The 15,056-nt window shown below is 39.2% G+C and overlaps 1 protein-coding gene across 2 annotated transcripts in view; it reads right to left on the bottom strand.

Annotated features, from left to right (window-relative positions):
- The window catches only part of MAT2B (methionine adenosyltransferase 2 non-catalytic beta subunit), a 94,602-nt gene that overhangs the window by 15,792 nt on the left and 63,754 nt on the right, over positions 1-15,056 (bottom strand). The window contains exons 1-3 of one of the 2 annotated variants that reach the window (XM_063447433.1): positions 13,589-13,688; positions 5,851-6,045; positions 2,984-3,098 (exon numbers count right to left, since the gene is read on the bottom strand). In XM_063447433.1, coding sequence (XP_063303503.1) covers positions 2,984-3,098; positions 5,851-6,045; positions 13,589-13,651 — 373 coding nt within the window. In that variant the 5' untranslated portion in view covers positions 13,652-13,688. Of the gene's footprint in view, positions 1-2,983; positions 3,099-5,850; positions 6,046-13,588; positions 13,689-15,056 lie in introns of those variants that run through there. The other variant, XM_063447434.1, reaches the window with a different exon arrangement.

Raw genomic sequence — 15,056 nt, 5'->3', positions numbered from 1 at the left:
ATTGGTATTGATGAATATGTTTTGCGGAGATGGATGGATAACGGTTAGGCATATTTTGCCATTGATTTTAATTTGTCTGTAAACTGTATACATGCCTGGGCGCAGAATAGATACACCTCGTTGCCAGGGAGTCTAAACATATCGGGTAACCCTGGCGACGGCCCTTGATGTCAACACGGCACTTCCGGGTTTCCGCGTGTTCGCACATGCGCAAAGACGGCAGAGACACGCCAGGAAAGTTGCGATACAGGTGGTGAGTGTTATAATGATTAAATAATCAGTCTGTTTAGCTATATAACTGCAATTGTTTGTAAGTGTATTTTTTGCTGAACTGATCCTGATGAAAGCCACGTAAGATGGCTGAAACGTTGATGACTAAGATTATGTTTTAACAAGATATGGAATAAAGAAAGAAAACTTTTACAAAAGAAAGGGACCGTGAGTGCAAGCCTTTTTTCAGTATGATAGATGGATATATATATCCATCTATCTACATATACACACACACACACACACACACACAACCTTGGGTTTTTGAATTATAGCGCTTTCACTGAATTTTAATAGTACCATTGAATGTAAAAAAACAAATTTAAGGAAAATAGTTTTTGTGTGTATAGCTGCTAATTTATTTATTTTTAGTTTTATCTACCTTTTACTTTTATTTGAGTTGCACTCTCCTTTTGTGTTTATATTATAAAGATAATACAGAAAGTTTGTTAATGCAACTTTTCTTCACCACATAATAAGCGGTCAGCAGCTCTATATTGCACTTAGAGCAATTCTCAAGCACACAAATTATTCAAATAAATTGGGAATGTTTTAGGCCAAAACAGATGAATTGGAAACATTTTTAAAGTCAGATATAAGGTTTGGCTATTTTGGTCTAATTCATTAAGTTTTTCACTATGTGAATTGCAGAAGACTAACTATAACTTACTTGCTATGCTTTATTGATATTTCACAAATACATCTGTTAATTTTATTTTCATTAGCTTATACTACAGTTTAAAATTATTTAAGAGAAACCTTTCTTTTTTAATTTTCGATAAAAGCATGATCTAAGGCTGAAATATTCCTTGTTCTGCTGCAGCACATAATAAAGGAACACCAAATTTGAAAGATTTGCGTTAGATTATTCATTTATTTTTTTTAATCTTGCAATATTATACAGTTTTTTGGAAGAACCAGAATCCATGTATCCAATAGATTTGTCATAATTCACAGCCATGACATAACTAGATATTACTTCTGGCATCATGCATAACTGACAGGGTTATTTACTAAAGTGAGAATTCAAAGAAAATATATAATACTTGAGATCATAATAGCCAAACTGGAAAAATTTCACTAAGTCAGCTATGCTGGCCGTAAATTTGAAATTCACCTAGAATTCTCACTTTAGTAAATTAAATAACCCTGCAAGAATCCATCCTGCATGTGGCCTGCAGGACGTTGCTGTGAGAAAGTCTAAGAACTAGAGGTCTTCCTTCCCCTCTCTGTAGACGTTTGAGCAGATGCCAACTCCTAGAGTGAAAAGGAGTGCCTGGTTGCAAGGGCGCTAATCGCATACAAAGGAAATGTACAATTAAAGAACTACTTTTTAACAGCTAACATCAACTCGACAGTCAATGTAGGTTAGCAGAATGAGGGGAAGAGGAGCATTTAACCCTGTGGCGCTGAAGGGGTTAAAACCTCTTCAGCAGCTTACCTTATTCCAGCACCGGGCTCCCTCGGCGCTGGTGACCTCTCCTTCCCCACCGACGTTAGCGGAGCCGAATGCGCATGCGCGGCAAGTGCCGCACGCACATTCAAAGTGTCCATAGGAAAGCATTTTTCAATGGACGCTCTGCGCGTTGGAGGCATAATATGCCTCCAGCGTCACAGATGCGCCTCTAGTGGCTGTCCGGAAGACAGCCACTAGAGGCTGGCTTAACCCCAAATGTAAACATAGCTATGAAACTGCTATGTTTGCATCTGAAGGGTTAAAACCTGAGGGACCTGGCACCCAGACCACTTCATTGAGCTGAAGTGGTCTGGGTGACTATAGTGTCCCTTTAAAAGGAACACAATCGGGTCAGGAACACAAACCTGTATTCCTGATCCTACAGTGTTAAAACCATCATTTCGGTGGCGTGTCGCCTGTTAAACACCTTAAAATTTAATTAAATTTACCTAATTTTCAGTGACGCGCGGGTCTGCTGGCACTGGCCCCTTCCCCGATCCACCTCTTTTCTGACAGAATTTATGTAATTGACAAGGAGGTGAGATGGGCAGCACTGTACCAGGAAGCAACTGCAGTGGCCACTAGAGTTGTCCCTAGGGGAAATGTAAACACTGAGGGACACTATAGTCACTTTTGTATAAAATCAGAAATAAAAAATTGTAAATTATATAAAATGTAAAACCGACACCCAAACTATTTACAGTGAATTGGGTGCATCCACAGGCATATAATTAAAAAAATAGAACAAGCTTTTTTTACACTATTTTTTGTCACATTTGGGAGGGACCAGGTCTGAAACTTTGAGGGTTCACCAAATTTCATTTAGGGCTTCAGACCCAGGTATTTTTGACCCTAGCAAATCCTTGTTCCTAGCCAAAGCATATGACATTTTGTGTCTCATAACCTTTAATAAGGCTTAAAAGATTATTCCAGATGTAGCTAAATATCATTGGACCTACCAGTCAGGCACCAGGTCATTTTTTTCCAGTGCCAAGCATCATTATGGTTCATTCATCCAAGGTTACTTACTGAACAGGGAGTCGTTCACAAGGGAATTACCAATTTAGAACAAAATAATTAAATTGGAAATGTTTTTCAACTGGGTTGTTTTTTTTTTTTGCCTATGATTTGCAATTCCTTGCCACTTCAAAGTTCAGTGAATAGCCTTGTAATAATGAATTATTCACTGGAAAGAATACAGTAGCATCTCAATAAAATTAGCATTTTATTGTGAATCAGATCACTATAGTGAATTACCTGCTTCTTTTGCTAAATTCTCAGAAGCACCAACATTCAGCAATGAAGCAGACTCTGGCTGATTTTCAACAATATCTGGCCTTCTCTCAGCAGCACAATGTACAATCACATGGGGCTGAAATGAAAGAACAAATAAAGACTATATTTGTTTCAGTTAAAAAAAAATATATATGGCACGCCATATTATTATAGAGTAATTCTTATCATAGGTGGAGCTGTACCAGAACATATACCTAGATTAAAAAAAAGTAACCAAAAAAAAAACTACAAGGTGCAAAAGGCAATGCCTATTTAACCCGCTGTATACCATAAAATAAAGGATTTTTAACTCTCAGTATGTAGTAGTTGGAAAATGTTTTTTTTTTTTTAAAGCAGTTTGTTACTAATGCATGTAACAAATTGTGTGCCATATGTTTCCACAACTTGAGGGTTTAGCAAGACCTGCTGTTTTAATCCATTCCTACCTCTATATCTCCACCACTGCATGGAGTCTGCACTTATTGGGAAATGGAAGCAGTGAAATAAGCAAAGGCAGATAAGGAGGTTGTTGGGGCATACCCAGAACATGCATTTTTAAGTAGTGGTTGTGACGAAAGTAACCTGGCCACTGGCTATTGTTTGCCAGCCTCCTACCCTGTGACTATGGCCCCCGTGTTAAACCCTGGTTGAAACCACTGTTTGTGCCCTTTTGGACTGGTACAGTAACACTTCAAACTATCGAATGGTCGAAGTGGTTCGAAGCAGCATTCGAACAAGTGGCAGCGGCCATCTTAAGCCGCGAGTACAATGAGCGGTGTTTGGTCATCAAGTTCATGGAACTCAAATCAGACACTCAACGGCACGAACTCCGCTAACTATGTACCTTCCATGGATGTTCAGCTATTCGAACGGGAGTTGAACAGCGTTCCGTAAGAATAAACTCCCGAACGAGAGACATAAACTGACTATACTCACGAATGGCTGTGTTCAGTATTTTGGACTTTATTTAGAATTTCCAAAATAGTCTGACTTACATATAATTCTTGAATCCCTGAACAGATCTGGGTGATTTTTGGATATGTTGGTCACCCAGATCATGGCTATCAGAGGATGTAAAATTTGTGGGGATTTTGTGTGTTTTGGGGGTTTTATAGAAATATGTGTTTTTTTCTGCCCTGGAGATAATACAGTACCTGACTCACTTATCTCCCAGACAGAGGGGAGGGATTGTGTGCTGTGTCGTGTCTTGTAACCTTTTTGTTATTGGTCTGTGACGTTGCAAATCAGTCTGCCATCAGGTCCATATGGGCGTAACCCTTGCATGGGGACTGTGATATAAGACCAAGTGTGGCTCCCATTAAACTGAAATTTGTTTAACCCTTCATGAAGTCTTGGCTCATGTTTGGGGGATTAAAAGAAAACACTATCTTCACTCTGGGGATTGCTATATCACAATACTCCCCTGAGTATAAGCACTAGCTCTTATAAGAGCTGTTTCTGCTACGCTCTCTGGACTAGGAGAGGTCTACCCACTGGAAGCTGGATCCTGGCCTTGGGTCCAGGGTGGTGGAGGACAGCGAAGCCCCAGCCAAGCTGCGGCGGTTCGTGGGGTTTACGGTGGTTATGGTGTTCCAGTGCAGTGCTTATAGTGCTCGCAAGTACTAGAAAGTAGCGATTGCCGGTGGTACCCAGTCGGGTGCCAAGCGGTCCGTCACAGTGGTGCTGCCTTAAAGACCAAAATATGCATAAAATAGACTCTGTATTTTGTATACATTATGGTCTTTAAGGCAGCACCCCTATTTAGAAATGCATGTTCCAGGTATGACCTGAATTCTCCCCTTTTCTTTGTCTCTTAAATCAAGGCCAGATTTCTATTGGGCTGAGCATCCACACTAGTCACACTGGAGGTGTCCACAGGAAGGAATAAATGAAGGAGTGTCTCTGGAAGCATTTTAAGCAGTAAGTATTGCAGTTAGCATGTTCATCTCCCATATTAAAATTAGTGTAGAACCCACAGATATTGGGTAACTGCGACGTAGTGGTGGGCTTAACAAAATATGGCCATATAGTGTAACTGAAACCCCACATTTGTTTCCTAAGATGGGTGATTTTAAGTAACTTTGTAGAATTTAAAACTGTAATTTTGTGCGTGCTATTCTTTAGTCTGTATTTTATGAAATTCAACATTAAGTGATACCACCATACACCCTCTCCATGTGATCCACCGGTAACTGATTTTATGTGACTTACTTCACAGATAGTGTTTATAACAGAACCCAGATATTGAATTATAATTTTTGAGATCAGTGCTCCTGAAAGTGTGGTCATGCAAAACAGAAACCAAGGCTTCTACATTTTATAAAAGAGCCCCGATGGCTAGTTTTCACCTTAAGGGTTGGGCTCTCTCGACCTCTTGTATTTGTCTGTGTATATTGTACAGCGCTGCGGAATTTGTTGATGCTTTAAAAATACCAGTAATAACAATAATGATGCAAGCCATCCCCATAAAATCCCACTTGAAAAAAGTTATACATGAATTTTGCTTTTGCACTGATTTTTATTTTCTTTTTTTAGTAGAAATCTATTAGCTGCACACACTTGTGGTACCCTTTAGCTGTATCACACATGCAATGATCCTATAAAAAGATAAACCAAAACTGAGTTGACTAGTCTAGTCTAGTTGTACAGACTGATGATTTGCAACAAATGTAGTAATTTAAAAAAAAAAAAAAAAATCTAATACAAGAAAAAAGTGCCTATAATGGATTGAGCTCTATACTGCACAAGGCTGCAAGTTTCCCATAGAGCACAATTATAGCCACACACACCCCATGGCAAGGCTAAAAAGACACATACTTATTGGAAAAAGAATATAAATCACACATTACCTTAAAATCCTGGACCAGTGCTTCCACGGCTGTTGCATCCAATAGGTCAACACGTTCAAACCTGGGCCGTGCCCGACTGTATCCACAACCCACCACATGCCAGCTGTTGTCTTTGAACTCTTTATACACAGCACGGCCAAGGAGTCCAGTGGCACCAGTTATAAGAGCTCTTCTGTTGGGAACAACAACATCCTCCTATAAAAAAAAAAAAAGACAAGCATGTTATGTTTTAATTAATCTTGTAATTTTGGTAAGTATACAGGATAATGACTATATCCTCAAGAAATATAAAAGGAAAAATATATTCAACATCTTTTTTCTAAAAATAAAAAATTCTTATCTCTGTTATTACTTCACGGAGCACTTCAAGCAACATAACAATTTCATCCCGATTTTATTATTTGTAACTTCTCTTTTTTTTTTTGTTTACCTCTATTTTTGTTTAGTCTGGTGTCACATCATTGGTGGTTGTCTTCCGGTCCCTGTTTCCTGCACTCCCACCACTGCTCTGTTTATATGTTTTGATTGTTTGCACTATACTTAGTTGAGCAGGACATCCTGTAGGAGATCTTTTCTGCTCTTCCTTGCCAGTTAGTGCCTCAGTATGCCTGTTCTTAAGTCGGTGTTCTCCTAAACTATACAAAACTGCTAGCACAATGTACAGATAGAACTGCATGCTCAATCTAATGAGTACAAGTTGTTTGGTAAATAGTTGTGGTGTATAGATCATGCCCCTGCAGTGTCACTGCTCAAAGCCCTGCCATTTAGTAGTTACATCACTTTGTAGCACTAGCCACACATACTCAGGCTGAGATAATATTATACATATACACACACACACACACACACACACACATTTTTTTGCTTCTCTTACCAAATTTTGAGTTTAATGTAGAAGTTATTTTCTTCTGCTCTTGTAATAATCTGCTAGTGCCTGCAACATCTACGAGTGTGTGACTAAAGTTCAACTGAGACACCAGAAGATCAGACGTGTTGTAAAGCAAGCATGTCAAACTCAAAGTCTAGCACGGGCCACATAAACAAGGTTTAAGCTTATGTGGGCCGCAAAGAAAAAAAAACCCTTACATTTTCATAGAAACGTAGATTTATTTTGAAAATGACAGTATTAAAAAAAAAAAAAAGCAAAAAACAAACAAAAAAAACAGCATCCCCCTCTACTAAACCATAGCACCCCATATACTAAATCCCAGTCCTCCCCATATACTAAATCCCAGTCCTCCCCATATACTAAATCCCAGTCCTCCCCTCTGGTCAACAAGCAGACTCCACTCACATTGCCGCTGCCAGTATGCAACTCCGGAGTCCGGCCTCTGGTATACCCCAAATGGCGCCATCCGCACGCTGTACCAAATCTTATCCTCCGGCTACTTCTTGAAACCCTGTGAAGGTGGAGCACGCTGATGTCACGTCAGAATGTGACGTGGCGCTGCGTACCTCCATGCACTCCACTGTCCAGTCGCAGCTAATGTAACAATGCCCCAGACACACACACACAGACACACTGTCATTGGATAGCCACACAAAGTCTAGGCAGAGTTAGAAGAGGAGGGGTGACAAAGGCAGCAGTTAAAAGAACTGCAGGTTTTGCAAGTTGTTTTAGATATACTCCAAATAAAAAAAATTATATATATATATATATATATATATATATATATATATATATATATATATATATATAATTAAATGCATGCATGTTACACATTTGGGTTATATGTACTAAACTAGGATTTTAATTTACTTTGTATTAGGCAGTGGGTGTCCCTTTAATGTTATTTTGCTACTTAGAGTATCCCTTTAATAATCTCTCAATACAAGGATTGGGCTGCAGCAAGAAATCTGTACTGGCACTGTTTTGTAGGTATGTTTAACCCCTTAACGCCGTTACGGCGTTCTATGCCATCCCCATTCTAATGGGCTTTAAAGCCGTAACGGCTTAAGGCCCCATGAGCTCCGGTGGACTTCCGCCACAATCCTCTTCGAGGGGACTGCCTGGGAAATCAGGCCCCCAGGGGTTATGTGATCGTGCTCAAAGAGCGATGATATGGCCCCCTATAGCTGGCTGTGGATCTGCCAGCATGGGGACTGTCTGGACTGTCAGACAGTCCCACTGCTGATGGGACGTATAAAAAAAATAAAAAAAAATTAAACATGTTTAAAATAAATTAAATGTACATAATATATTTAGTATTAATATAAGTACATATATTAGTATTAAAATACACTTAGAATGAGGTTACATATTATATATACACACGTATAATAACCATAATAAATGTAATATTTTTTTTAAATGAAAATAAATTTATACATATGAAATTTCATTATAACTATTTTTTTTTAATATATATATATATATATATATATATATATATATATATATATATATATATATATATATATATACACACACACACACACACACACATACATACATACACGGAATGACAATCTATATACAAATTACAAATAACCTCAGATCGATCGATCTATATATCTATATCTATATCTATAGATATAGATATAGATATAGAATGCCAAATAATAGCTTCTCACCGGTCTTGTTAAAATCCAAAAGTTTTATTCAATCATGTTAAAACCTGTGACCAACGTTTCAGTCCCCGCTCGGGACTTTCCTCAGGGTCAGACAAAAATGATAGGACAACACATAATACTTGCAATGTATGTCAATACATAGCCATAACAATAATTAGGAGTGACTCACCCAGGTGCATGGTGTCCTCGGCGTTTCCGCCGTGTACACTTCCGGGTGTGCGCATTAGGTGTCCGCCCAGCCCCGCCCCTTTTCCTATACGTGTTGGGATTGCTGCAAATCAATAGAGAGGGGGTGCGGCATATCAACCGCGCCTGTAGCGTCGGCTATGCTTCCGGGTGTGCGCGAGCACTCATCCCGAAGCTCCACCCTCAGAGATGCACGTGACACGTGCCGTCATAAATACCGGCTAGTGGGGCGTTGCTAGGCAACGTAATGCGGACGATCCGCTTATTGTGAATTTAGGAAACTCCATGTGTGAGTTTATAAAGAATGTGGATGGATGAAAAAAAGAGGATAATATTAAATACAATGTGACATAAGGTGAATAGAGAGCCTATAGAGGTTTATCCTGTAAGGACATATAATAGTTTTATAGTGCCACTAGGAACACATGCAATTTATGTGACTTGTGTGTATATTAATAAAGTATATAAATATATATATTTACATAAAAGATTACATTAGAATACACGTAGAATTTAAATACCTATAAATGCATATATATTAAAATAATCTTTTAGCATAATTAAGTGATTTTTTTTAATAAAACTTTGATTGACATGCCTGACAACCCAGGCAGAAAGTGCAGAGAATGTAATTTGCAAGCACTATATTTAACACTGTAACTTTCCAAGACACCTGTACATGGGGGGTACTGTTTTACTCAGGAGACTTAGTTGAACACAAATATTAGTCTTTCAAAAATATAAATTGTATTACAATGATGATATTTTTAGCAAAAGTTATGTTTTTTTTTGCATTTTTCACACATGTACATATCTCTCCCCCCCCCCCCCAGCCAAGTAAGAAGCAGGAAGGGGGGGACAAAATAAATATATATATATATGATTTTTTAAATAAAATAAAAAAATGCCCCCTCCCTATTTTACACACATTACATAGCTACAGAAACACACTGCATTCACTTTACGCGCACCCCCCCACTGCATTCACTTTTACGCGCACCCCCCCACTGCATTCACTTTTACGCGCACCCCCCCACTGCATTCACTTTTACGCGCACCCCCCACTGCATTCACTTTACGCGCACCCCCCACTGCATTCACTTTACGCGCACCCCCCACTGCATTCACTTTACGCGCACCCCCCACTGCATTCACTTTACGCGCACCCCCCACTGCATTCACTTTACGCGCACACCCCACTGCATTCACTTTACGCGCACACCCCACTGCATTCACTTTACGCGCACACCCCACTGCATTCACTTTACGCGCACACCCCACTGCATTCACTTTACGCGCACACCCCACTGCATTCACTTTACGCGCACACCCCACTGCATTCACTTTACGCGCACACCCCACTGCATTCACTTTACGCGCACACCCCACTGCATTCACTTTACGCGCACACCCCACTGCATTCACTTTACGCGCACACCCCACTGCATTCACTTTACGCGCACACCCCACTGCATTCACTTTACGCGCACACCCCACTGCATTCACTTTACGCGCACACCCCACTGCATTCACTTTACGCGCACACCCCACTGCATTCACTTTACGCGCACACCCCACTGCATTCACTTTACGCGCACACCCCACTGCATTCACTTTACGCGCACACCCCACTGCATTCACTTTACGCGCACACCCCACTGCATTCACTTTACGCACACCCCACTGCATTCACTTTACGCACACCCCACTGCATTCACTTTACGCACACCCCACTGCATTCACTTTACGCACACCCCACTGCATTCACTTTACGCACACCCCACTGCATTCACTTTACGCACACCCCACTGCATTCACTTTACGCACACCCCACTGCATTCACTTTACGCACACCCCACTGCATTCACTTTATGCACACCCCACTGCATTCACTTTACGCACACACCACACACCCCACTGCATTCACTTTACGCACACACCACACACCCCACTGCATTCACTTTACGCACACACCACACACCCCACTGCATTCACTTTACGCACACACCACACACACACACTGCATTCACTTTACGCACACACCACACACACACTGCATTCACTTTACGCACACACCACACACACACTGCATTCACTTTACGCACACACCACACACACACTGCAATCACTTTACGCACACACATACTGCATTCACTTTACGCACACACATACTGCATTCACTTTACGCACACACATACTGCATTCACTTTACGCACACACATACTGCATTCACTTTACGCACACACATACTGCATTCACTTTACGCACACACATACTGCATTCACTTTACGCACACACATACTGCATTCACTTTACGCACACACATACTGCATTCACTTTACGCACACACACACTGCATTCACTTTACGCACACACACACTGCATTCACTTTACGCACACACACACTGCATTCACTTTACGCACACACATACTGCATTCACTTTACGCACACACATACTGCATTCACTTTACGCACACACATACTGCATTCACTTTACGCACACACACTACACAAACACACACACAGCTCCCCTGTCTAAACACACTGCATCCACTACATTTGTATGTATATTTTGTGCATTTACCTTAAGAAATAGTTTATTTTTTCAAAATGTTAAATGTACAGAATATTGGCAAGTTATCGGCTATAGGCCTGAAAGTTCACAGAATATCGATATCGGCTCTAAAAAAAAATCAATATTGGTCTAATACAAATATGTGCATTTTGCTGTAAGAGCCATCAGTGTTATGACATTTACAGCAAAAATGTCAGGCGGAACTACAAATATATATATATATATATTTTAATCTTTATTTCTCACCGTATTTTTTTTTTATTTCATTCATATTAAATTATGTTTCATACCTAAATATTTAATGTTAAATGAAAGCCCCGTTTCTCCTGAATAAAATGATATATATTTAGTGTAGGTGCACTTAATATGAAATATTAATATATAAGGTGAATTATGGTTGAACAGACATAGCGCAAATTCCAGTTTTTGTTTTGATCAGAACATGAACAATTGATGCTGTCCTGAAGGGGTTAAAAGGAGTTTGTGAAGTGTGGGGTTTTTTTTACTAGCCCTGAGACAAAAATCTGACATCTTATGTTTTCCTTTTCTTCTTATACAGGAAATTAAGACTTTCATGATGCTAGGGTTATTATTATTTCCAGGACTTCCTCATTAAATCTTAGGCAAAATGTTACAACGATGCTGCCTTTTGAAATATGTTGGAAACAGACATTTTTCAACAAAACAGCTGACAGTGATACCATGAGTGTTATGAAACTTCCACATATCGAAATTCATGTAAAATTGCCAAACTAACAAAAGATTTGAATTAATGATTTGTAAATGCAATTTAGTGCAAAAACAGGATTTCTCATGGAGAAAAAAAAAAATATAGGTTTCAATGCACATTATATGAATTTGGCAATTCACCTTTAATCAATTAACAGGAACACCTACCCCATTACTCAGTGTACGGCAGGCATGTCTAAGCTACAGTAAATACAGCCCTATTATCTCTTCATCCAATTCTCTTGGTGTGATATGGGTTAATGCTAACTGGATGTCCTCCCCTGGCCCCCCTCCTATTTTCCTGCTCCACTTGAGAAGATGAATGTTAAATACAATTCCTGAAGTAGCAGTCAAATAGACAAATGAGAGAGCAATAATTGGTTTCTTCTTAGCCTCTTTTCCAACTATAGCAGTCAATGGGATTATATTTAAATTAGTAGCAAACAGTCCAAATACTCCTTTGATACCACTCTATGCTGGCACCGTCTGTACATCCAATGGGCCTAGCAGAAGTGACATCTCTACCCCATTCAATATCAATAAGCTGCTCCTTTGCCACAATAGTCCCAACTTTCTCATTTCAGTGTCAAATGAAGATGTGCCCTGTCTGTTTGGCTTTGCAGTATAAAAGTATAAACCTGTAATTCAGGAGTTAAAGCAGGGAGTTTAAATCTAATATCGCAGATAGTGTTATTTGACAGACTAATGTTTCAGCAACTCAGATATCTGCTAGAACTATTTGTGGTAATACAAATTCATCAATTATCAAGATGTGATTCACCATAGCATTGAACTAACTTCTTAGTAAACTGGAATGGGAAACTCTTGTAAAAAAAAAAAAAAAAGAAAAAAAAAAAAAAAAAAAAAAGTTCTGCAGCTACATGCGACAACTACATTTTCTACCAGAATTTACAACAAAAATGTTGTTGTTTTTTTTTTTTTATTTCATCTGGTGAAGTTATTACAACATATCAGTTTCTGTAAGACATACTATTTTTTAGAAAAATTAAAATAAGCAATATTTTCCCCTTTACTTCTCATGTAGTAATGAAAGCAAAGGCAAACTTTTTTGTACCCATTATTTCATAGCATTCAGTTCTATGATGCGAAGCAAACAGATCTACTGGCCTGAGCATAACAGGAGACAGACACAGTCCATAAAAGTTAAAGGTAAAACGTTACCAGAACTACTGAAGATTGCAGCATAAACAAACTCAATTGCACCCCTCCTCCTACCCCCCCGAAAAAAAAATTAAAACACACAACAAAATAATAATAATAATAATAAATAATATGGTACATTCGCCTGCAAATCTTGTCATGGCATGGGCAAAATTAGAATGGCACAGGAGCAGCCAAAATATATGTTGCCAGATCTGCCTTGTTTTTCTAAATACACATCCTTTCTATAGGCTGATGGGCAGGGCATAATAAGTGATGCCCTGCAGTATGTAGGCATTAAATGCTGCAGGCGTGCCTTTCTCCCTAAGTAATGTATCTCTATATATCTGTAGCATGTGAATGCTACGTGTAGCAGAACATAAATAACTTTACAATGACTATTCACACGATGATGGGTTTATGTGCCCAGCAGAATATGACAACCTCATGCATACATTACGATGAATGGGGACGTTGTCTATTAATTGCCTAACGCACAAACTCTGTCTCACCTGCACCACCTCCACCCAGCCAGGAAAGAAGCGTATCTTGAACTCTAGCTGTCTGCCCTCCATCGAACCTGCGCTGTTTTCCTTCCTTCACACTCTGTATCACTGCCTGACTGTGACAGATCGCAGCGAAGACAGGAAGCCGGTGGGCGTGGCCAACCACACCATAGGCTGTCTGCGTCCTGGACGTTCTGTTCTAGCCAATAGCAGCACGCGTATCACGGTCTCGGCATGGTCCTGACTCCCCCTCACAACAGCACTTCAGGCACTCAGAGCTAGGCGAACTTTAATTGGCTGTTGCTGAACGTTTCTCATTGCAATGAACCAATTACAGTATTTGGAACACGCAGCAACTAAGTATAACCTTGTCTGCAGCCAATTGTAGATACATGTTGTTTTTGTGGAACGTTACGTGTTGGAACACAGCAATCCCATACATTCTGCCGCATGTAAACAACATCACGTCACCAACATTCATTTCAATATACTTTATTGCAATAAATAAAGTGTCAACGAACATAAATGTGATAAACAGACAGCAAGTGACTGAGTGAATCGAAATGTTTCTGTAAATGTTAAACTTTTGCTAATAATGCATTGATAATAGCATTCTGCCTTAAAGCATTATTATTGCGAAATAGTTTCTTAGGCCGCTCTACATTCATATAAACTGTGTATTCCTATGGATAGATCATTTTAAACAATATTACTACATCATTTTATGTAAGCAAACTTCCTTTAACCTTAAATTGTAATGTATATATAGTTAAAGAAATTTCATCAAAAACAAAAAGATACATATTTTGCACACTACCACTCTCACTCCACTCAGTTATCATATCTACCAACATGTCAAATTGACAAAGATGGACGTTGTAATTTTGAGGTTTTGGTTACGAGGTTGAAGTTGGTTTCTTATTAGGCAAGTTTCTTATTCGTGGAAGTTGGTTTCTTATTCGTAAAAGTTGGTTTCTTATTTGGAGTCAACTCTGATTATAATTTAAATTAAACTTGTATGTTTCATTGCAATGCAACCCAAATTTTAAAAAAATGACAACATGTAGGCAGTGGCGTAACTACCAACGTCGCAGGAATCACAACTTCTGTTGTTCATGCCAAACTTGCCATTGGGCCACACTAAAAACAATTGTGTTTCATAGAGTGCACACTACTCTGTGGAAATCTATGGGAAAATAAGTGGTCCAAGGGCAATTAAATTGTTTGAAAACATCAGTTACCTATTGAAAATAATGAAAAACAGCACCCATTGCAGGGTTAACAATGTTTTTTATGTCCAAATTGCCTTTGGGTCAGGCTAAAACAATGGTGTTTAATAGAAAGAAAGAAAACAGGTTGCCCCAGATAACTAGACAGTACTGGTATTGCTAAGGAATACAGTTGTATGCAAGTAGTAGTAACTGGAATCTATAATTACAAAGCATGTCCTCGTAAATAATAAGAAAGTCAAGCG

The sequence above is a fragment of the Pelobates fuscus genome, chromosome 3 (genome assembly GCF_036172605.1).
Source record: "Pelobates fuscus isolate aPelFus1 chromosome 3, aPelFus1.pri, whole genome shotgun sequence".
Lineage (NCBI taxonomy): Eukaryota > Metazoa > Chordata > Amphibia > Anura > Pelobatidae > Pelobates > Pelobates fuscus.
The sequence above is the reverse complement of the archived record's forward strand: the minus strand, read 5'-3'. Positions and strand labels throughout refer to the sequence as shown.